The sequence below is a fragment of the Sminthopsis crassicaudata genome, chromosome 1 (assembly GCF_048593235.1).
Source record: "Sminthopsis crassicaudata isolate SCR6 chromosome 1, ASM4859323v1, whole genome shotgun sequence".
Lineage (NCBI taxonomy): Eukaryota > Metazoa > Chordata > Mammalia > Dasyuromorphia > Dasyuridae > Sminthopsis > Sminthopsis crassicaudata.
This window is the reverse complement of record NC_133617.1, coordinates 389,757,363-389,783,103: the sequence shown is the minus strand read 5'-3', so window position 1 is coordinate 389,783,103 and position 25,741 is coordinate 389,757,363. Positions and strand designations below refer to the sequence as shown.

At 33.3% G+C, this 25,741-nt stretch overlaps 1 protein-coding gene across 3 annotated transcripts in view; it reads right to left on the bottom strand.

The window, feature by feature from the left end:
• IFT140 (intraflagellar transport 140) overlaps window positions 1-25,741 on the bottom strand; it is a 209,010-nt gene that overhangs the window by 141,998 nt on the left and 41,271 nt on the right. For 2 of the 3 annotated variants that reach the window (XM_074279619.1, XM_074279618.1), the window contains exons 4-11: window positions 24,729-24,850; window positions 23,521-23,681; window positions 20,421-20,596; window positions 18,771-18,862; window positions 18,024-18,130; window positions 11,809-11,957; window positions 5,186-5,389; window positions 4,782-4,854 (exon numbers count right to left, since the gene is read on the bottom strand). In XM_074279619.1, the coding sequence (XP_074135720.1) occupies window positions 4,782-4,854; window positions 5,186-5,389; window positions 11,809-11,957; window positions 18,024-18,130; window positions 18,771-18,862; window positions 20,421-20,596; window positions 23,521-23,681; window positions 24,729-24,850 (1,084 nt within the window). Of the gene's footprint in view, window positions 1-4,781; window positions 4,855-5,185; window positions 5,390-11,808; window positions 11,958-18,023; window positions 18,131-18,770; window positions 18,863-20,420; window positions 20,597-21,492; window positions 21,597-23,520; window positions 23,682-24,728; window positions 24,851-25,741 lie in introns of those variants that run through there. The other variant, XM_074279621.1, reaches the window with a different exon arrangement.

The following is a 25,741-nucleotide window of genomic DNA, read 5'->3' as shown; positions in this document are numbered from 1 at the left end:
TCTTCTCACAAATCTCATCCCAACCTATTATTTCAGCCTCATCAAACATTACTCCCTTTCTTGCATTCTAAATCCAGTGAAATTAGGCTTTTTTCTGTTCCTCATACTGAACCCTTCATCTCCTGTCTCCAGGCCTTGCCCTCCCTCTTGCTGGAAGTCATGCCTTCCTCATTTAGGCTTCACCAAAAATCTTTCTTCCTTTAAGACGCAGTTCAAGCACCATCTCTTCAGTAAAGACTTTTCTGAGTCCTTTGATGACCAATTCTGTCTCTTTCTGTTTCTCTCCTCCTTATATTTAATCACTTTGTATCTAGTATCTTGACATTAATTCTGTATTTCCAGATGCAATTGTACTGATGTACTTGCACTTGTAAGCTCCTTATGAGAAGTTGTTGTTTCCTTAATTATACCTGTAACCTCAGTGTATAGGACATTGCCTGGAATATAGGTATTTAATAAATTTTCTGACTATACTATTATATTCTAGATAATGCTTTGAATCCCAGAAGGACTTTCTAATTATTCCTATTAAGTTTCTTTATTTATCAGATTTGTCCCAAATTTTTAGTCCATAGAGATCTGGCTCTGATGTTCAACATGTTAGCTATGGATTTAGGCTTTATGACATTTGAAAATTAGATAATCATACTACGTCTTCATCCAAGTCATTCATAAAAATATGAAGCAGCACTTGTGTAAAAATCCAGATCCTTAAGTACTGTTTCAATGTTGAAGACTATGTCTTCATATTTCTCACAGGATCTATCTAAATGCTTTACATGCAATAGATACTCAACTTATATATTTATTGAGTCTATTAACACTTTATTATTTGATACCTTTTTCATTCCATTTCATGAACATGAGTCTTATCTCTCCAGTTATCTTCCCCATTTGATTCCACTGAAAATATTTAAATTAATTCCAAAACCATTTACTGCTATATGAGACCAAGCAGAACAATTTTAATCTCTTTTTAACTTGGCTTGAAGGTAATTCCAATGTCCTCACTAAAACTTTTCTTCAAGTGAATAAACATTGGCAATTCCTTTAGCCAATTTGAATATAGCATGGTACCCAGTCCTCTCATCATCCCATCTGCCCTTCTCAGGACATGTTTCAAGTAGTCAACATAACTTTCAAAAAGGCGCCATCAAGGATGGAACTGTCCTCAGAAAATTATATCCCATAATTCATAGTCATATAGCATTAGGAAGATACCATTTATTTATCTTTTTAAGATTGGTTTTTGTAGTAGTAAGCAACTTAGATTACTAGAAATCCTTTAAGTGAAATTTAGCTATATATATATTTTTTTCCCTGTCTAGTATCATACCTAGGTCACTGCCTATCTGTAGCACATTTTCAAGATAGATATATCCTAATGGACCATTAATTCAAAGGGACAACCACATGCTGCAATCTCAGCAACTTTAATTTTTCATCTTTTTTAAAAGTATGGATGATACTTCCTTTTTTTTAATTATAGTTTTTATTTACCAGATTTATGCATGAGTAATTTTACAGCATTGATAATTGCCAAACCTTTTGTTCCAATTTTTCCCCTCCTTCTCCCCACCCCCTCCCCCAGATGGCAGGTTGACCAATTTGTGTTAAATGTGTTAAAATATAAATTAAATACAATATATGTATACATGTCCAAGCAGTTGGAAGAAGTTGGACGTTTGCTGTAGAAAAAGAATCAGACTTTGAAATAGTGTACAATTAGCCTGTGAAGGAAATCCAAAATGCAGACGGACAAAAATAGAGGGATTGGGAATTCTATGTAGTGGTTCATAGTCATCTCCCAGAGTTCTTTCGTTGGGTGTAGCTGGTTCAGTTCATTACTGCTCTATTGGAACTGATTTGGTTCATCTCATTGTTGAAAATGGCCACATCCATCAGAATTGATCATCATACAGTATTGTTGTTGAAGTATGATGAAGATCATCATACAGTATTGTTGTAATGATCTCTTAGTCCTACTCATTTCACTCAGCATCAGTTCATGTAAGTCTCTCCAGGCCCCTCTGAAATCATCCTGTTTATATTCCATATTATTCATATCCCATATATTATTCATATATGCCATAATATTCATATATCACAAGTTATTCAACCATTCTCCAATTGATGGGCATCCACTCAGTTTCCAGTTACTGGCCACTACAATCATTCTTGTGCATAGAAGCCAATATCTTCTAAATGAAATTGGTTTGGTTAGACCAAATCAAATACGGATATCACTGAAGTAATAGATTAAATGCTATTTCAAGACTTGGTAAAATTATTAATGTAATGTCATTTGTGATTAGGAAGATTTGAAGATCCTTGCTATCAGTTACAGTCCATTTGGATTTGGCTTAGGATATACTTTGTAATATGTTAGACATCTTAGTTGAATACCTTTCCTATTTTATGACTTGCATGAATTTTTATGTTGTTGATTGGATCAATAAACAAAATTATCTCCATGGTTGAATTTGTCATAAAATTCCCTCATATGATTTTAACAAATGTATTTGGGAAGACTCTTTAAGTTTGCACGTGTTCTACCAAATGCATATTTTTTAAAAAGTCAACAAACAATAGACATGAAGGAATATTATGTTATCTTGTGTTAGTTGTGTTATTATGAATATGCAGTCTTATAAAAATATGTAATTTATGTATGATATGTAGAAAATCAACTGCTAAAAACTGTTTCCTTGATATATCTTTAATATGTATACATTGGACACACATGTAGAACATTCTCAGATATTTTGTAAAGATAAGATGGTAAACTTTTAACATTCCCTGCCTTCTTAGTCACCTTTCAAAAATCATCTGAGGTTTTTTCTTCTCTTTTGGAAAAGATCTACTTTTGATATCTTAAAAATCAATTACTATGTGCCTTAAAAATTATGTAAGTCTCAAAAATTAACGTGGAAGCTTGCATTTTTGTTTTTCTTCCCAAGTGATTTTTACCTTTCCAAAACCGATTTTTCTTGTACAAGAAGAGAACTGTAGAAATATGTACACACATATTGTATTTAAGCTATACTTTAACATGTTTAACATGTATGAGACTGCCTGCCATCTAGGGGAAGGGGTAGAGGGAAGTAAAGGAAAAGTTGGAACAGAACTGATTGCAAGGGATAATGTTGAAAAAGTACTCATGCATATGTTCTGTCAATAAAAAGCTATAATAAAATAAATAAGTAAATTTTTAAAAAAATTATGTAAGTCTCAGGTCAGATTTCATCTGTATGTATTTTGTTAGATTCAGACACTCTTCATGATTTTATCTTAATTGCCACTGTCAATTCATAACAACAGTCAGACTGTGAAAAGATATGTCAGGCTAAAAGATAGACTGAGTCTAACAAGATGAATCTTAAAAGGGAGTAAAAGTCAAGTTCTACATTTGAGTAAAAAAAATCAACTGCCCAAGGACAGCCTAGAGAAGTTATAACTTGAAATCAGCACATATGAAAAAGTGCTGAAGTTGCTTCACTATAACACAGATGAGTTTATAGCAATATCAAAAGTTTTCTTTCATTTTATGTCTATTGGTTGTCCTTCTACTTTCACCTACAAATATTCTTGGGGTTCTTTCATGTCAAGCTCTTTGCAATTACATTTTCCTTTTTATTGCTTTACATGGCTTTATGAGGTAATGCCACCCCAAATTTTCCATTATGCTCTTCCATGTTTTTTAATTAAAAGCACATAACTCTGAACTGGTGTTGCCCTTAGTTGACTCTGCTAAGGCAAGGAGGGTTCCCCACTTTTTTTGGCCTTTTTGTTGTGGTTTTACCTCTCTAAGAAATGTTGATAAGAATCTATGACTTGACTTTTGATCATTTCCTATTATACAAAGTCAACTGTTCTGTTTATATCAACAAAGAACTTCTGTTTTCTTCTCACCTTATTATTTATTCCAGCTAGGTATAAATATTTACCTTACCAGTAGATATTTTGACTGTTCATAAACACTGATTCTGAACTGACTGCTGTGTCTATAATCAATTGTTTTCTCTTAATCTATAGATAATGTTATTTTTAAAAATCATTTGGTTTTTACCATATTCATAGCTTTCTTCTTGAAGAATGTATTAATTAAAACAAATATGAGGTTCCATCTCACAATCCAATAGACTGGCAAAGATGAGAAAAAAGTAAAATGGTAGCTCTTGGAGGGACCATGGAAAAACAAGAATATTACTATATTGTTGGAATGCTATAAATTAATCCAATCATTCTGAAAAGTAAGTTGAAGTGGTACACTAAAAAATCACTAACCTTTGTATTCCCTTTGACCCAGAAATAACTAGTAGGCATAAACTCCCAAAGAGATAGGAAACTGAGAGATAGGGCTGATATGTACAAAAATAAAGCATCATTATTTTATTGTAGCAAAATGATTCAGAAACCAAGTAGGTATCCATCAATTTGAAAAATGTCTTTGTTATCCAACTTCAAGTAGCCCCTCCTCACAACAAGCACTATTTTTCCCTCCCTGACTCTTCACAGAAACAAACTCCAAACTTGCTTTTTTCTTTTTAAGCCTCTCTGTTCCCTACCCTATCTTATCTAAAAATTTTGCTTTTCTAGAAAATTTAAGTCATTTGATATGAACTTTTCCTCTTCCTTTATTTCAAAATCTCTGACATCATTCCCTATGCTTTTCTCTTATGTAAAGATAATAATGTGAGTACAATCATTCTCAACTTTGTCAGAAAGATAAAATAATTAGTCTGGAACTTTATTCATTTTTGAAAAGAAATGTACTTTACCTGCATTTCGTAATGAAGCTCCAGAGGGCTCAAAAATAGCAATCTGTTTCCCATTCCAGACTGCAACAGCATCCTGAAAAGAATAATTCAGGGAAAAAAAATTAAAGTGTGATTCTGCCCTTACATTGGAAATTTTTTTTTATCTCTATGGTTTGATAATTTCTTTCCATTCTTTGTCTTTTTGTGTATCCTCTGAGAATAGAGCCTAAGCCTGGGTTTACATTATTCAAAATAGCCCCATCTTTTAAATATAACTTTCAGTGCAGAGATGATAGATTATCTGTGTATTTATGAAAAGATGCTAACTGAGATGCAAGAAAAGCATGAGTGGAGTTGGGGATGGCCATTGTCATTCTAAATTGAATTGTTCCATTTAATTCAAGATGAAAGGTCACTTTTATTACCTTGGTGGCAAAAGTTCCACTGATGTGCATCTCTGTGCGCAGGCTGTATGTCATTCCAGTGAAGAAGAAGGTCACGTTCAGGAGATTCGGTGATACTTGAACCACTGCCACCTGCTGGTGGAAGTGGGACGACATTGCCTGCTCGCTGAGGATGACCACAGAGCTGATGCTGTTCACTGCCAGAAGGTTCTTCCTGGAGCCCCACTGCATTTGAATAGTGAAAGACAGAGATGAGGAATTTGAAAGAGAATAGAGAGATGATAAGGGGGAACATGCTTTATGCCTAACATCTAGAGTTAATAATTTCTAGTGATTAGAAAAGTCAGATTTGCTCCAATCTCAGGATAACCAAGAGGTTTACCCTAGGAAAATTGTTTCTTGATTTTAAAGTTGAAAAAAAAAAACCTAAGTAATGATGAAAGGATTCCTTTGACTTCAATACATTAATAGATACTCCTAGAGAAAATAAGCATTTGTTTATTTGTTCATTATAAGAATAAATGCTTACTCTGCGACAGGTATTATGCTAGGTACTTTACTAATATAAGCTTATTTCAACGTCATAAAAAAACCTTAGGAGGTAGGTGCTATTTTTATCCCTATTTTTACATGTGAGTAGAATGAGACAAACAGAGGTCAAGTGACTTGATGAAGTTAATTGAATTAGAATTAAATAAGCTTTCATGTCTAAATAAATATTATTTCATAAGAAATCTCTTTATTCTATAACTGCTATTCTATCATCCCAGTAACAGCACATGATGAGAGCGAAACCAGACAGCCCTGTAAAGTTATATAAAATGACCAACAAAACGTTATACAAACTTAAATGGACTTATATTCTCTGAAAGTAGGAACTTAACTTCCAGAGAAGGACTCTTTTCATATACAAATCTAAACGGTCCCACAGCCTCTGGAAGCAGGAAGAAAACTATCTTTTTTTTTTTAATTTAATTTTCATTTTATTTTATAATTATAACTTTTTTTTTTGACAGTACATATGCATGGGTAATTTTTTACAACATTATCCCTTGCACTTACTTCTATTCAGATTTTTTCCCTTCCTCCCCCAACCCCCTCCCCCAGATGGCAGGCAGTCTTATACATGTTAAATATATTACAGTATAATTTAGATACAATATATGTGTGTAGAACCGAATTTTTTGTTGCACAGGAAGAATTGGATTCAGAAGGTAAAAATAACAGTTTACACTCATTTCCCAGTGTTCCTTTTCTGGATGTAGCTGGTTCTGTCCATCATTAATCAATTGGAATTGGATTAGCTCTTCTCTATGTTGAAGATATCCACTTCCATCAGCATACATCCTCGTACAGTATCATTGTTGAAGTGTATAGCGATCTTCTGGTTCTGCTTGTTTCACTCAGCATCAGTTGATGTAAGTCTCTCCAAGCCTCTCTGTATTCCTCCTGTTGGTCATTTGGAAGAAAACTATCTAAAGAATGTACCTTTTCAGATACAAACTTAAGTAGTCTTGCCTATTCTGTTCTATTGTTCTGTTTCTGTATAAAGTGGGCCTTCAGAAAATGTTTCTTTGCAAAATTACTTCTCTCTTGACAAGTGATATTGTTCACCAAGACATTTTGGTGTCCTTCTAACTAATAAAAGCCTTTTTTTTAATCACAACCTTGAGTACACAAAATTCATTCGTTAGGAACCCGCCCAAAAGCTTTGGAGACAAGGACCACAGACCCATCTTTGCCTCAGACTGATGAGAGTTAGAAAAGGGGGAACGCCTTTTGGTTCGGCACAAGGATACATAGTTAAATGAAGTCTAGTGACGGCACAGAGTCCCCTATAAAGGAATTTACAGGCCTGAAAACCTAGATTGATAAAAAAAAAGTTTATTGTAGAGTTTGGAAGTAAGATTAAAAGGTAGGAAAACACCAGAGCCAGGATGGCTCCCGTGGGCAGAAATGACCAGCATAAGGATGCCATGTTTGGGACCTCTGCAATGAGTGGACTCCAGAGTTTCCTTTTTATGATCTTGAAGGTGGGTGGAGTCCCAGGCTCCTGGCAGGTTTTCAGCCAGGGTCAGCATTGAATAGAATTCAATGGGTTTTCAGATAAGGAAGAAACTGTTTGTGGGGGTTGGGAAACCTGAGCAGATAGTGGGAGGCTGGGAAAACCCAAGTTAGCTCAGATCTGGTGGGGGCTGGAGAAAGCCCAGATATCATTGGAATTCAAAAGGGTGCTTTTTGACCAGGATTTGTGAATCAAAAGATCCTGGCTTCTTCAGCCATGGAAGGGTTGGGAATCAGAAAGGAATCTTAAAGTGACCTCAACCCCCATCAAAACCACACCCTCATCACTTATGCACAAGTTATATAGAATGTACATTTGTGATCTCAAGAAAGGAGACATTTGTAGACAAACAACTAGGTATTCTTTTTAAAAAAAAATCTTTAAAATGTCTCTTAAATTTTACATCTATAAGATTGGATATACAAAGATATAATTGAATTATTAATCAATAAAATAATCTTTGATGTATATAATATTTCAATTTTGTACAGAAACTACATTGTTGATGAAAAATTCCTTTGTTTAGTCTCCTAGAAAATATAGTCACAAATGCTTATCAAAATCTTAAGCACATGCTAATGTAAATTTTCTTTCTGCTTCATAAATATGCTATAAATAATGGTACTATTATATACATGTAACAATTAAAAGGATTGTGATTTGAAATTTTAATTTCTTTAGCTTTTTAAGGAACTTAATTCATATGAGTTATCTCCTCAACTCAGAACTAAATATTGTCCTTTGTATTTAAATGTATACAAATTAACCTTTTTTATGTTGTGGATCCCTATGGAAGTATGGCAAAGCCTACAAATCACTTCTCAGAATGTCTTTTAATGAATAAATAAAATTCACTTATCAAAATATTTTTTAAAGTTCATGTATTCAGGTTAAAAATCGATAATTTAAGATCATCAACACTGATTATCTAGCACAATATGCTCTAAACATAAATCCTCAGGATTTTTATACATTACCAACACAATCCAACAGCAAGAGATACAAAGAGAAATTCCATTCAAAATAACGGTCGATAGTATAAAATATTTGGGAATCTATCTACCAAAGGAGAGTCAGGAATTATATGAGCAAAATTACAAAACACTTGCCACAAGAATAAAGTCAGATTTAAATAATTGGAAAGACATTCAGTGTTCTTGGATAGGCCAAGCAAATATAATAAAGATGACCATACTCCCCAAACTAATCTATTTATTTAGTGCTATACCAATCAGACTCCCAAGAAACTATTTTAATGACCTAGAAAAAATAACAACAAAATTCATATGGAAGAATAAAAGGTCGAGAATTGCAAGGGAACTAATGAAAAAAAAAGTCAGAGGAAGGTGGTCTAAGTGTACCTGATTTAAAGCTATATTATAAAGCAACAGTCACCAAAACCATTTGGTATTGGCTAAGAAATAGACTAGTTGATCAGTGGCATAGGTTAGGTTCACAGGGCAAGATAGTGAATAAAAATAGCAATCTAGTGTTTGATAAACCCAAAGATCCCAAATTTTGGGATAAGAATTCATTATTTGACAAAAACTGCTGGGAAAACTGGAAATTAGTATGGCAGAAACTAGGCATGGACCCACATTTAATACCACATACTAAGATGGGTCCAAGATTTAGGCATAAAGAACGAAATCATAAATAAATTGGAGGAACATGGGATGGTTTACCTCTCAGACTTGTGGAGGAGGAAGGAGTTTGTGTCCAAGGGAGAACTAGAGACCATTATTGATCACAAAATAGAACATTTTGATTACACCAAATTAAAAAGTTTCTGCACAAACAAAACTAATGCAAACAAGATTAGAAGGGAAGGAACAAATTGGGAAAACATTTTTACAGTTAAGGGTTCTGATAAAGGCCTCATCTCCAAAATATACAGAGAATTGACTTTAATTTATAAGAAATCAAGCCATTCTCCAATTGATAAATGGTCAAAGGATATGAACAGACAATTTTCAGATGATGAAATTAAAACTATTTCCACTCATATGAAAGAGTGTTCCAAATCACTATTGATCAGAGAAATGCAAATTAAGACAACTCTGAGGTATCATTACACATCTGTCAGATTGGCTAAGATGACAGGAACAAATAACGATGAATGTTGGAGGGGCTGTGGGAAAACTGGGACACTGATGCATTGTTGGTGGAGTTGTGAAAGAATCCAATCATTCTGGAGAGCAATCTGGAATTATGCCCAAAAAGTTATCAAAATGTGCATACCCTTTGACCCAGCCATACTACTACTGGGCTTATACCCCAAGGAACTACTAAAGAAGGGAAAGGGACCTGTATGTGCCAAAATGTTTGTGGCAGCCCTTTTCATAGTGGCTAGAAGCTGGAAGATGAATGAATGTCCATCAATTGGAGAATGGATGGGTAAATTATGGTATATGAATGTTATGGAATATTATTGTTCTATAAGAAATGACCAACAGGAGAAATACAGAGAGGCTTGGAGAGACTTACATCAACTGATGCTGAGTGAAACAAGCAGAACCAGAAGATCATTATACACTTCAACAATGATACTGTACGAGGATGTATGCTGATGGAAGTGGATTTCTTCAACATAGAGAAGAGCTAATCCAATTCCAATTGATTAATGATGGACAGAACCAGCTACATCCAGAAAAGGAACACTGGGAAATGAATGTAAACTGTTATTTTTACCCTCTGAATCCAATTCTTCCTGTGCAACAAAAAATTCGGTTCTACACACATATATTGTATCTAGAATATACTGTAATATATTTAACATATATAAGACTGCCTGCCATCTGGGGGAGGGGGTTGGGGGAGGAAGGGAAAAAATCTGAATAGAAGTAAGTGCAAGGGATAATGTTGTAAAAAATTACCCATGCATATGTACTGTCAAAAAATGTTATAATTATAAAATAAAATAAAAATTAAAAAAACAAAACAAAACAAAACAAAACAAAAAAAAAAACAATATGCTCTAAACAATGGGAAGGGGTCAAAAGGAAATCTGGGAAATTTAGCTTTAATTATAGAGGTTTAAGTGTCTAATAGATTCTTGGATTTTATCAAATTTTTTTCCCTGTTGCCATTCATCCACAGGATAGAATCTTTTCATATTCTTTCACCTTTATCTTGTAATCCATTAATGAGTATTATAATATTTCATCAATATAATAGAGGATGAAGTTAAATCAAGACGTTAAAAATAGGAATGAATGTCTAAAATTTGAATCACTTGTAATATAATTAAATTCTAAACCTCTGGCTTACGTTCTTTCTAGTTTTAAAAGACAAACTCCTTGAAGGACCTAAGTTTCTAAAATTTTCTTCAGAAGCAAATTGCTCTCAAGATTTAAAGGGTTATCAAAAACCATATGACATAAAACATCTTTCTTCTGTTACGGAGTTGTACAAGCTCGAAGGAAAAGAGCCTACTTACTCATATTTTCCTTCATAGCATTCTCAGTTTATCAATCTCCTTAAACATCTCAAGACTCTGTTTTACCCCACTTCCCCAGTTGAGAATTCTACCTCTTATTTTATTGAAAAAAACAAAACAAAAAAAAAAAAAACCTGCAATCATTTCCCAAAAGCTACTTTTTCTCCTCTCCTCTTAATCTCATATCACTTAGATACCTTCTGCCACTATTTCCTTCATTCCTCAGTGCCATATGAAGAGGTTGTCTTTCTCTACACAATGATGTTATTTGAGAACAAAGGACAACAACCAATACCTACTCACCCCAATTTATTTTGTGATCCCACTACAGCGACCTCCTGGCTGTTCATTATATAAGAAAAGCCACCTTCCAATTGTATATTTTCAATGACTTATTCATGTGCCTAGAATTCTCTCCCTCTTTGTTTCCACCTCATGCCTTCCTTTGCTTTCTCAAGTCTTAGCTAAAATGCTATCTTTTCTAAGAAGTTATTCTGTTTCCCTTAATACTAGTATCTTCTGTCTGAAATTATCTCCAAATTATCCTGTATATATCTTATATATACATAGTTATTTGCATGTTGTCTTTCCCATTAAACTAATTAAATGCTCCTTAAGGCCATGAATTGTCTTTTGCCTCTCTTTCTACCCCCAATGCATAACACAGTATCTGGCACCAAATAGGTGCTTTAAAATGTTTTTTTTTTTTTTTTTTTTTTTTTTACTTGACTATTGCATCACCATCGTGGACCAGGCTATAACTTGATCAATCTCAGTTTTGCATTTTCATTTCAACTGGCAAAAAAAAATCTCCAGGGTTGATCAGTTACCTCATTCTGCTAGTATCTATAAAATTTGAAAACTGTGTTTTAATAATTTTTTGAAGGGGGAAGATGGTGGTGGTGGGGAGTTGGGAGGACATGGAACATAGAGTAGACATACACAAAGAATTATTGAAAGGAAGAACTTAAGCTACATTCTAGTTAGTTAAAAAATTTTACAGAGTGATTTGCACAGGAATTATTAGTTGTGAAATTAAAATTTACTTCATCTTCAAGGAGTTATGTTTTAAATGGGATAACTCAAAAAAACATATCCTTTATATTAAATATGTAGACTGAAAATAGACATTTCAATGACCTTTATCTGAGTGATATTCCCTTCCAACTCAGTTGGGGTTTGCAGAGTCCACTTGTCCTTGCCTTCTAGGCCCTGAGAGTTCTGGTTGCTGACTGGCACTTTCTTCCACATAGCAACTTGCCCTTTATTGGTACCTGCTGCCAGAAGACCTGAGGTTAAAAAAAGTTAGTTAAAAAAATAAGCATAAGGGAAAAATGCAAACAACAAAGTGAACAGAAGTGGAAGTCAAGAATATTTGGATTTTTACTACTGATCCCATGAAGTAGTTTCAAAGTTGACACATCACTGACATTAGCAGTCCTTACTTTGCCACAAGCTAGGTTTGAGATCCTAGACAAGTCATTTCCCCTCTTTGGTTTCAGTCCTCTTATCTATGAAATGAAGACATCAGACCAGATTATTTTAAATATTTCTTCCAATTCTAAATTTCTTTTGCTATAGAACTCTTAAGATAACTCATTGTTTCAGTAAAAAATATTTTTCTTAACAATTCTTGAAGAGGGGACCCCAAAACTCTGAAAATCCTTGAAGGAGAAAATTTCCTTCAACTCTGTCACAATGAGGGACCCTGCCCTGAGGGAAAAACAGTTTCATCCTTGTTATCTGGGTGGGGTTGGCTCAGTCCTCAAACCCATGGAATTCAATTCAAATTCCAGCTCAAACTGAAACCCAGCAACGAGACTACTTGGGACTCCACCCACAAGCCCCCTTCAGCTTGTAGCTAAAGCTCCTATGCTGTATCATGGAAACTTCTGTCCACTGGAATATTCTTTTCCAGTGCTACCCTCTCTTTACCCTAACCTATTTTCCTAAGGAGACTTTATGCCTCTCTGTCAGGATTTCTAACCCTACTTCCCAATCCCTATAATTAAAACTCTTTTATCAATCTAGATTTTCAGGTCTGTAAATTCCTTTACAAAGAACCTCTGCGCCGCCAGAAGGGAGTCTCCAAAATTCCCTACCCTTGTGTCGAATCCCAAAGGGGTGCAAGGGAGCCACACATCTCCATTTGGTTCCCTGAACCCCAAATCTGCCACTAGACCTTATCATTTAACTCCCTGACCACCAGAAACCCTAATCTCATTTTAGTTCCCTAATTCTAAACCTTATCATTTGTTTCCCTACTAAAGGGAACCCCAAAATAACCTCATCAGGATGATTTCAGAGAGGCCTGGAGAGACTTTTACGAACTAATACTAAGTGAAATGAGCAGAACCAGTAGATCATTGTACATGGCAACAAGATTATATGATGATCAATTCTGACAGACATGGCTCTTTTTAATAGTGAGGTGATTCAGACCAGTTCCAATGATCTTGTGATGGAGAGAGCCATCGGCACCCAGAGAGAGAAGACTATGGCAACTGAGTATGGATCACAATCTAGTGTTTTCACCTTTTTTTGTTGTTTGCTTTTTGTTTTCTTTCTCATTTTTTTCCTTTTTTGATCTAATTTTTCTTGTACAGTATGATAAATGTAGAAATATCTATATAAGAACTGCACATGTTTAGCACATATTGGATTACTTGCCATCTAAGGGATGGGGTAGGGATAAGGGAAGGAAAAAATTTTAGAACACAAGGTTTTGCAAGGGTGAATATTGAAAACTAGGTATATATTTTGAAAATAAAAAAATAAAAAAAAATTCTCATCACCTGCCAAAGGATCAAATATTTTCTTAGTGAAAAATGTAGAGGGACTGGAAGAGCTATTGACAAGAAAGCTAATAATTAGAATTAGAATCATAACATTTCAGAACTGGAAGGAACTTAAGAGGTCATCTAATTTCTTGGTGTTATTTAAGAGGTTCAGAAAATGGACATGACTTATTAGTCATAAAACCTGAACCCTAAACCTCAAAGTGATTTGACTCTTAGTACAGTGGTCTAATATTGCTAAAGTACTAAAGTCTTTATATATATATATATGTGTGTGTGTGTGTGTGTGTGTGTGTGTGTGTGTGTGTGTATGCATATATATGTATATATATAATATTTTATTTTTTCCAATGACATGTAAAAATAATTTTAACATTTTTTTAAAAAGTTTTGAGCTCCAAATTGATACCACAAGCAAATCAGGGGAGCATGGAATAGATTACCTCTTAGATCTATTGTTAAGGGAAGAATTTAGGACCAAACAAGGGGCAGAGACCATTAAAAATGTAAAATGAAAAAATATGTCATTAAATTTAAAAGGATTTTGTAAAAATAAAACCAATGCAATCAAAATTATAAGGAAAGAAGAAAACAGAAAAAAAAAATTATAGCAAATACTGATAAAAGCCTCATTTCTAAAATATATATAGAGCTGAGTCAAACTTCTAAGAATACAAGTCATTCCTTAGTTGAAGGAGGGAGGGAGGGAGGGAGGGAGGAAGGAAAAATGAAGGAGGGAGGAAGAGGGAAGAAAGAAGAAGATACTTCAATCTATATTCAGTTTCTATCAGTTCTTTCTCTGGAAGGGGATAGCATTTTTCATCATGAGTCCTTTGGGATTATCTTGGATCATTGTATTACTGTGAATAAGGTAAGTCATTCACAGGAGTTAGTCATATAATATTGATGTTATTCTGTACTGGTTCTGCTCACTTCATTATATATCAATTCATGTAAATCTTTTCATGTTTTTTTGAAATCATCCTTTTCATCATTTCTTATAGCATAGTAATATTCCATTACAATCATACACCACAACTTCAGGTTTTTTACAAATAATGGGAATGTTTAATTTCCTATTATTTGCTATCACCTAAAGAGCAGCTATAAAAATGTATATAGTTGTATATTTTTATACAACTATGTCCTTGCTTCCCCTTTCTTAAAAATCTCTTTGGGATACAAACCTAGTAGTGATATTGCTGGATCAAAGGATATATAGTTTCTTAGCTTCTTTGGGCAGAGTTTTAAATTGCTCTCTAGAATGGTTAGATCAGCATCTCCCAGTTTTCCTACATTCCCTACAATATTTATTATTTTCCTTTTTGGTCACATTAACCCACCTGATAGGTGTGAGGTGGTACACTGAAGCTGTTTTAATTTACATCTCTCTAATTAATATTGATTTAGAGCATTTTTTTATATGACCATACATAGTTTTGATTTCTTTGTCTGAAAACCACCTGTTCATATCTTTTGAGCATTTATCAACTGGGGAATGACTTGTATTCTTAGAAGTTTAACTCAGCTCTTTATACATTTTAGAAATGAAGCCTTTATCAGTACTTGCTATATTTTTTTTTTCAGTTTTCTTCTTTCCTTCTAATTTTGCTTGCATTGGTTTTATTTTTACAAAACCCTTTTTAATTTAATAACATAATTTTTCATTTTACATTTTTAATGGTCTCTGTTCCTTGTTTGGTCCTAAATTCTTCTCTTAACAACAGATCTAAGAGGCAATCTATTCCATGCTCTCTTGATTTGCTTGTGTATCACCTTTTATGTCTAAATCAAATATCCACTTTGACCATACCTTGATACAAAATGTGAGATATTGGTATATATCTAGTTTTTGCCATACTGTTTTCCAATTTTCCCAGAAATTTCTGCCAAATAGTGAGCTTTTGTCCCAAAAGTTGGCTCTTTGGGTTTATTTAAACTAAATTACTATGGTTATTTACTACAATATACTGTGTATTTAATCTATACCACTCATCCACTCTATTTCTTAGCCAGTATCAAATTGTTTTGGTGATTACTACTTTATAAACCTATATGAGATCTGGTATGCCTAGACCATTTTCCTTCACATTTTTGTTCTTTCGATTCCCTTGATATTCTTGACATGCTATTCTTCCAGATGAATTTTTTAATATCTAGCTCTATAAAATAAATTTTTGGTAATTTGATTAATATGGCACTGAATAAGTAAATTAGTTTTATATAATACTTTGAAAGCTTCTCCATGTGAACCTCTTAAGTGGCTGAGTTTTTTAAAAGTGGCTGAGTTTTAAAATGGCATTGCATCTATGTGCCAACCCCAAATTTTATTCTTTGAAGTTATAAAACAATTATTTCTATTAAGTTTTTTGTAGTCCTTGAGCTTCTGAGGATATACTCTACTTAAAGGTAATTAGGATAAAAATAAAAATTTGAGCATGTCTGTATTATTGCATATAATACATTGCATCTCAAAAGTGTTCGTGAAGTTTAAGCTTTAAAAATTTATATTGAATGTTACATATAAATATCAAATATTTCTATGCTATGCCAAAAGTAATAAAGATTATGATCCAACTAAAAATCTATAAAAACTACTCAGAAAATTAGTAGATGTTTCTTGTACTGACAATCCTATTCTCAAAAGAAGTTAATTTAACTGCCTTCATAAACCACTCTTTAAGAATAACAACAAAGTATTTAAAAAGAGACAAATTATTAGCCTTTAGAATAGTATCATAAATATAATTACAATTTATTAATGGTAAGTTCAAGAAGTGCCATTTTATTGACTCAAGAGCTGATAGTGAAGATTATGGTAATCATAAATTTAAAAGAAATCATTTGAGGGCAGAAGTGTCCATATAATGTAATATTGTCAAAATTATAAAAAAAAAAAAACAACCCACCTGGTTATAGGTGATACTTTATAGCCAGAAAGCTTAATGAAATCAATATTTCTGATATCCCTTTGTATGAATCTTTGATAATATCCCTTCTAAGATTAATGAGAAAAGGTATGGGGTGTGATACAGTTCATAGAAAAGTTATCTCACAAACAAACAAAGGTAGCTCTATCAATTATCTGTAAGACTTTGGGCAAGTCATTTAATCTCCCTGGGTCTCAGTTTTGTTTTTGTTTTTTTTGTTTGTTTTTTTTTTTAAATAAGGGGTTGATTTAAATTATCTCTAATGTCCACTTATAAATCTATGACTTAGTAATGTGTGAATCACCTCTCTTTGTTTCTAAAGAGAGAAGCAATGACATTGGAATCATATATCAGAGTAAAAATTAAATTTTTGTTAACCAAACTTGACAAATGCCATTCTCTGACATGCTGGATCTCAAGGCTTTTATTGTACTTTTTTGAGTCTGTGTGAACTTATAGTTTTAAACTATAAATAAAACTTTTTTTCAAAACATATGCATGAACAATCTTCAACATTAGCTCTTGAAAAACCCTGTGTTCCATCCCTTCCTCCCACTTGCTCCTCTAAATGGCAAGTAGTCCAATATATATGAAACATAGTAGAAATACATGTTAAATACAATATATGACAATTATACAATTGTCATAACATACAAGAAAAAAAAGAAGCAAAATAAAATGCAAACAAACAACAACAAAAAGAGTGAAAATGCTATACTGTGAATCACACTCAGTTTCCTCAGTCCTCCCTCTGGTTCTCTTCATCACTGAATAATTGGAATTGGTTTGAATCATCTCATTGTTGAAGAGAGGCATGTCCATCAGAATTGATAATCATATAGTCTTGATGTTGCCATGTACAATGATCTCATGGTTCTGCACATTTCACTCAGCATCAGTTCATGTAAGTCCAGGTCTCTCTGAAATCATCCTGCTAGTCATTTCTCCAGAACAATATTCCATAACATTCATATACCACAATTTATTCAGCCATTCTCCAACTGATGGGCATCTACTTAGTTTCCAGTTTCCAGCCACTACAGAAAGGGCTGCCACAAACATTTTTGCACATCTGAATTTCGTTCCCTCTAAGATCTCTTTGGGATATAAGCCCAGTAGAAACACTGCTGGGTCAAAGGGTATGCACAGTTTGATAACCTTTTGAGCATAGTTCTAAACTGCTCTCCAGAATGGTTGCATTCGTTCACAGTTCCACCAATAATGTATCAGTGTCCCAGTTTTCTCACATCCCCTCCAGCATTTGTCATCTTTTCCTGTCATCTTAGCTCACCTGAAAGGTGTGTACTGGTACCTCAGAGTTGTCTTAATTTGCATTTCTCTGATCAATAGTTATTTAGAGCACCTTCTCATATCATTAAAAATGGCTTTTATTTCATTATCTGAAAATTATCTGTTCATATCCTTTGACCATTTATCAATTGGAGAATGGCTTGAATTCTTATTAATTTTAGATAATTCTCTATATATTTTAGAAATGAGATAATTATCCTTATGCATTGTAATCCTGGTGAAAGCTAGAGATTTTCAAAGATAATTAGCTTTCACCAGGATTACAATGCATAAGGATAAGTCAATTTGTCTCTCTAGGAAAAGCAAAAATTCTCACCTTTAGCCTTGCAGTAAGAGACACAGTTTATGTTTACTCCTGTCTCAAAACCAAACTTCTCCTCTGGACTAAGCACATAATTTTCTCCTCGTTCCAAGTCCCACAATCTAAGAATTACAAAAAAGAAACAATCACTGGAATTAAGCTAGTGTTGTTAATGACAGACTTCTCAACTTCAGCCTACTCAACCTCACAGCCAGCTGTCTGGTAGCAGGCTTTACCACCTTCCCTGGTAAGTCCCTGGTGATGATTACCATTTCCTCAAAGGCCCCAGCCATACTGCTGTCTTCACTGCCAACTAAATACATACTCCAGACTGATGTCCATATTCCAGACTGATGTCCATACTCCCCACCAGAGCTTCTTCTATGCATCCTCATTGCCATTCCCTTTTTGTTTTCCCTTATTAAAATTCAGACTCCTTTAAAGTCAGACCCTTCTTACTTTTGTGTATTTATGTGTATTCTTAGTATAGAATGAGGCATATAGTGAAGAGCTAATAAATGCTTTCTTCTGCTATCTCAAGGAATTCACTTTCAATTTAGTTTGCGTTGGCTTTATATTAATAAAAATAATAAATTATAATATTAAATAATTAAATTTTATAAATTATAATATTAAATAATAAAAATTATTAATAAACTCAAAGGGAAAATCTTAAAATTAAGAGAAAATTAATTTAATATATAATTTATAAAAAAAAGAATGTTCTTTGAAAGAATATTCACCAAAATATAAAGGTCTTACCTGAGGACTGTTTCCCCAATTGCTGTAACGAGAAGACTACCTTCAATCAAAATGATGTCTGCAGAGTGACCTGTTTTTCCACTCAATTTGACCTGTGTACAGAATCAACAATAAGCAAGAAACACATTACTCATAAATAAGAATGGCCAATTTGCCTAAAGACTAAAAAGATTTTTTTCAAAAATCAACATATATATTTTACATATATGTATGTATGCATAAGAATAACATATATAAAAATATAACAAAATATATGTAACAAAAAACTGATTACACAGTAGTTGATAGTGAGTGCACAGTGGGATTAACCAAATACCTTTCAAGCAAAAAAAGTCTAACTCCCAACAAATTTAACAAATCAAAATTGACATTCTTACTTGAACTTAAGGTACAAACAGGAAACCCTACATATTACAAAACATTCAGATTTATAGACCATGCTCTAGATTAGGCTTTCTTAAAAAATTTTTTGCATTATGGACCCCTTTAGCCCATGGTAAAACTATGGATCCCGTCTTAGAATAATGTTTTTAATAATAAATAAAATTCATAGGACTTTAAAGGAAATCAGTTATATTGAAACATATTCATGGAAATATTTTTTAAAACCAAGTTCACAGTCCCCACATTAAGAATCCTTCTTTTAGAAGGTAGTTATACAAGTATTCTTCAAGAATTTATAGTACAAATAAATAAATAAGGCACATATAATACCACTTTCGATAATAGCAAAATCTACACATCACAAAAAGGTGAAATGTATGGGCTAACTGCAGATGAGATGGGGAGAATGGCAAACTTTATGAGTAATATTATCACCTAACACTCTAAAAACAATTATATATTTCAGGGATTCCCAAATGATAAACACATCTCCTAAATAAAGTAATGCTTGACACATTCTAGATGCTTTCAAATATATATCTATATCCCCTCAAACCTAGCAAACTGCCTAAGGTACAATCTAGATTTTACATAAGAATTAAGTAAATCAGTGAGAATTAAAATAATTTATAGAGTTTTTATAGGGTTCAGCATAAAGTCCTCCTTTCCATTTTTTCTTTCATTTGCCATGAGAAACTAGAAAAAATTTCATCCCCTTTTTGTCTCTGATTTCCCATGTTACAAATAATACTTTAAAGCAGGGGTCAGCAAATTAGAGGTTGAGGGCCAAATCTGTCAATTTTTTTCACAAACAGTAAGATATAGTTTTTAAATGCAATAAAACTTCATTTAAAAAAAAAAAACAACTAAGATATGACAGTGTGGTAAAGCAGCACTCCTGGCATTAAAAGGACCTGAGTTCAAATCTAATTTCAGATATTTGCTAACTGTGTGACCCTAGTTAACCACTCACTTGCTTCTCCCTGCCTCCAAAGATTTTAAAACTATTTTTAGTTTTCTGGCTGAACAAAAACAGATGGCCAGAGTTGGCCCTTCAAGTATATTGACCCCAAATAAGTAACTTATGCTCCAAGTAACAATTATATTAAAATAATAAGATAATATGCCTGACTAAGATGATATCTGTAATATTTATACTAAACAAAAAAGGAGAAAATTGATTTTTCAAAGTAGTGAAAGTCTGACAAACTAAAAAGGCTAAGTCTTCATAGCCTCTTCCCATGTTCTTCACCCTCCTTGTCTTACCTTTAAGACCTCTTCAGCTTCCCCTTCAGGAGTGATTGTATAAAGGGACAAGAGAAGATTCTCTGTCACCACCACCAATACTTCTCTCTTCTCGATATAAAACATCATTTGGACTGGACTGTCTACAGACACCACTCGGGAAGTCTTTCCTTTTTCATCCACATAGTGCACTGTTCCTAAAGACAAAACATCATCATTCATTATAGGATAAAAAAGGATTATAGATCCCAGAGATACTACCATTCCACTAAATCATAATACTTTTTTCCCTAGATCTATAAATCCTTCAGTGTAAGGAAAGTCCTCATTATAAGTTTCCTCTACTTATCTGAAATAACCAGTCATTTATAAACTTAATAAGTTGCCTAGGACCCATGGGAAATTAAAGCATTTCCCTCTGGGCATACAATTTATGTATGTTGGAAGAATTTGAACCCATTTACCTAACTCCAAAGTCAACCCTCCATCCCCTATGCCATGCTGCCTCTTTCTTACTTTAATCTATAATTAAATAATGTAATAGCAAGTCAGTTTAAAAAAGTAAGTAAACCTTAATTTGTTTTTTTGTATGTGCCAAAACTGGTAAAAAACAATACAAAACAAAACAAAAAAATTACATATTTTATTGCTTCCGTGTGACACAAAAAGGACAAGAATTATTTTAAGACAATAGCAATATGTGAGTCAAAGAAAAAAAGTGATAACTAATATTTTATCAATTGTACACATGTAGTACTGTGTTAAATATCTAACAAAATAATATAAATCAGAATGCTTGCATGCTTAAAGCTTGTAATATGTAAGCAAAATTCATTATCTATAATTAAATTACAGCCTAAAGATATGGTCATGACTAAAAGGGTACAAATATGTATTTCAGTAATAATTCATATGTGACAGAAATAATTAAAATCAATAGAATTACGTTAGAATGAACAACAATGTCAGACAAATATAAAGACAACAGAGATGGTTCCTTTTCAAGACAAGGAAAAGGAAAAGATGAAAAGTTGTTAGCAATAAAAGACATAACAGGACATACTCGAAATAACAAAAATAAATGCTATCTTACCTATTTGTCTACATATATGTGTGTGTGTGTATATTGATTGCAATTTTCTACCCTGACTTCTCCCCCACAGGTTACTGTTGATTGAAATTTAACTGTTTTTCTTTCATGAAATTGGACTCTAAAAAGGGAATAAATAGAATTCATGCCAAGTAGTTAGGCAGGCAACTAATCATACATATAATTTCATTAAAATTATCTATTACCTTCCATCTTCACCACCCTTTACCCACAAATTTACTTACAGGTACAAAAACCACATTTCATTTTAAAGTTCATATTTCAGATAGCCCTTTACAATTTATTGAGTGCTTTCCTCACAGCAACACTGGGAGGTACAAAAGGCAAGCATGAATATTTCCAGTTCACAGAGGTAATGGAATCTTAGAAAAGTTAAATGACTTGATGGAACCAGAGAAATCTTTAAAATGTCATCATATAAACAATATCATATAGCAAGTAAGTGATGGAATTATAACTCAAATTCAGAGTCTGACTCCAAACACAGTTTTCCCCTACTATATCATCTCATTTCTCTTTCTATAAAAGATGTGTTCTTGAAAATCTTTTTACATCACATTTTAAAAAAACTGAATATTTTCCCATTGGATTAGTGCTAGGACTGGTCTGTATTCTAATGAGGCCAACAGGAAAGGAGCCTACTCCACAATTGAGACCAATAAAATGCAGGATACTAGAATACAGAGATAGAATGGATAAAGGGCAGGTCTCTGAGTAGGAAATCAAACCCTGCCTCTGACACTGTAAATCCAGTTAAGTTATGAACCTCTCAATGTCCCAGAAGACTCTCCTAAGTGTAGAAATTTCCGAACAAAAGCTAACCAGAAAAGGTAGAAGGAATTTCATCACAGAGAGTTTTTCTATATTAAGAAAAATTACAGGTCCTGAACAGAAACCATAAATCAAAACCTAGATTGTTCTTCCAATAATTGTTAATAAAACAATGAATTTTGCAAAATTTCAGACTATTCACTAAAGCTGAAGCTTAAGTGTTTTGGCCATATGAGAAGACAGAACTCATTGGGGAAAAAAGGGGAAAGAAGAGGATGAGATGGATGTCATGGAAGCAACAAATATGAGCTTGGATAGACTTCAGGAGCAAGTGGAGGAGAGAAGGGCATGGTATGCTATAGTCTATGGGGTCATGAAGAACTGAACATGACCAAATGATTATATAACAACAAATGTCAAAACGTTTTTTGAGGCTTTTCAAAATAGCCTACATTTTATGTCTAATCACTTTTAAACTTATCTAAGCCCCAAACTTCCCCAAGTACAATGGACAAAATATTGAACTTGAGTTTTTCCTGATTCTTACTAGCTAAGTGATACGATAGTCATTTAATTGATTAACCAAACACAATCTCTCTAAGCCTGTTTCTTTATTTGTAAAATGTATAACTATCTCATAAGCTCAAATGAAATTATTATCATTATTACTATGATTATTATTATGGGCCTAATATTGTTATAGAGAAGTCCCATGACTCCTCCATAAAGTTCCTGTAACTGTCCAGCTTTCAGTGCTCATTCTCTCCCCAGAATTCTATACCACTTATTTGTCACTTAGCATGTCATTTAGTATGTAGTACTTTTGTCAGTACTGTCATATGCTGAGAAATCATGTAAAACTATGGTCTTCAAAAAATTAAAAATTACCTTCACAGCAAGAAGCAGAGGCACACACTGATATACAATATATAAAATAAGAAACTATTAAAAAAAAAAAAGAGTAAAGGATGTCACTGAAGAAATTTATGACTGAAAAGGAAGATACTGTTTACATGATAATAATTAACAATTCAGATTTATGTGAAAATATTATTTGAATTAAGCATAAAAAACACAATTAACAGGTCACCTTGGTTTTGTCTATCAATTTAATTTCCTCTCTTTGGCTGAGAGATGAACAGTATTTCATTAAAAGCTGTATCATGATTTCTTTAGGCTTAAAAAAAATCCCCTAAGAAAATTCCAAGAAATGTATTATAGAATGCTATAAGTTTGTACCTAAGTTTTGATTTTCACCATCCACCAGGCTGACAAAGAAGGATAATCCTTCCTGAGATCCCATTTTTAGGAAACCTCCAAAGCCACTTTTTCTCCAATTAAACATGTCCAATGCTTTTTCATCACCACTGACAGCTGCTTTTGCCAACTGAACCAAGTCCCTGCAAACAATTAAAGACACATATAGTTTCAAGATTTTTTAGCAGTCATATTTATATTTTCCTATGATTCATTTCTTATAACTACAAGGGTACTGGCCCTTTTCACTCTGAGCCAAAGACAGAAATAATCTGTTAAGAATAATTATTTGATGCAGAATGTTGGCGGGGATGTGGGAAAATTGGGGCACTGATACATTGTTGATGGAATTCTGGAGAGCAATTTGGAACTATGGGCAAAGATTTATCAAACTGTGCATACCCTTTGATCCAGCAGTGTTTCTACTGGGCTTATATCCCCAAAAGATTTTAAAGAAGGGAAAGGGATCTGTATGTGCAAGAATGTTTGTGGCAGCCCTCTTTGTAGTGGCCAGAAACTGGAACTGAGTGGATGCCCATCAATTGGAGAATGGCTGAATAAATTGTGGTATATGAATATTATGGAATATTACTGTTCTGTAAGAAAAGACCAACAGGATGATTTCAGAAAGGCCTGGAAAGACTTACATGAACTGATGCTGAGTGAAATGAGCAGGACCAGGAGATCATTATATACTTCAACAACAATACTATATGATGATCAATTATGATGGATGTGGTCCTCTTCGTCAATGAGATGAATCAAATCAGTTCCAATAGAGCAGTAATGAACTGAATCAGTTAGACCCAGCGAAAGAACTCGGGGAGTTCACTATGAACCACTACATAGAATTCCCAATCTCTTTATTTTTGTCTGACTACATTTTTGATTTCCTTCACAGGCTAATTGTACACTGTTTCAAAGTTCAATTCTTTTTGTACAGCAAAATAACTGTTTGGACATGTATACATATATTGTATTTAATTATTCTTTAACATATTTAACATGTTTTGGTCAACCTGCCATCCTGGCGGGGGGGGAAGGAGGGGAAAAGTTGGAACAAAAGGTTTTGCAATTGTCAATGCTGAAAAATTACCTATGCATAAAATTTTTGTAAAAATTAATTAAATTAATTAATTAATTAAAATTTTAAAAAAAGAATAATTATTTGAAACTTTTAATGTACTCACTCGCCAGGTGGGGGAAGCCGAAAGATGCAATGAGTCAAATGTTTTCCATATTCATGTTTCAGTAAAGGTGTTCCTTGTACTCTGCCTCTTTGGTCTAACCGCCATAACACCAGAACACCAAGCTAAGGAAAATTTAAAAGTTGTCATTAATGAACTTATTTCAGAAAATGGAGAAATTTTTTTTTACAAAAAGTTTGGCTTTTCTTAAATCATTACAGACATTGGTATGTATAACTTCCTAAAAATCAGAAAACCTAGGTGTTAGTCCTATCCCTGCACAAAATTTAGTGATACCCCCTCCCAGCCCACTAAATCATTAACTTGTGATTCAGTATCATCATTTAACACATTAGGATAATTAGGATAAATAATAACCTGTATAGTAGGGTTATTAAGAATCCCAAGAACTCTTCAGAGCACATTTAATCCCTGCCAAAGATGTCAAATAACAGCAAAAGCCGTTTTACTTTCACCCTTATTAATCTGAAAGACTGAGAAACTGACAATTTAGAATTTTTCCCCATCATCTTCATCCTAGAAGTTGAATAAAAATCGCAACTAATTAACATCAACATAGAAACTATGTGGAACCAAAGAACTGCATTGAACAATAAGAACAAAATTCCCCAATCAAGTGACTTCATTGAGAAAAACATTTTTTTTTGCATTTATGGAGAAGGCAGTTCAATGTTTTTCCATGGGAATTATAATTAGTTCTAGATTCCAATTTCCAGCAAGCCATCTCCTATAATAAACATTTTTAAGTGAAAGAGGAAAAAAAAAAAGCAATTCAACAAAACCAAACATATCAACATGTATCAATATCTGCAACATTTCACATCTCTATAAAGAAAGGTAAGAGGTATATTTTCTCAATTGATCATTACAACTGCTTTGCTAAGTTTCGCCTTTTTTATTCTTTTCATTTACATTGTTATAGTAACTGCCATTATATTTTTCTAGTTTCACTTATTTCATCATGTGTCAATTCATATATTCCTATCCATATTTCC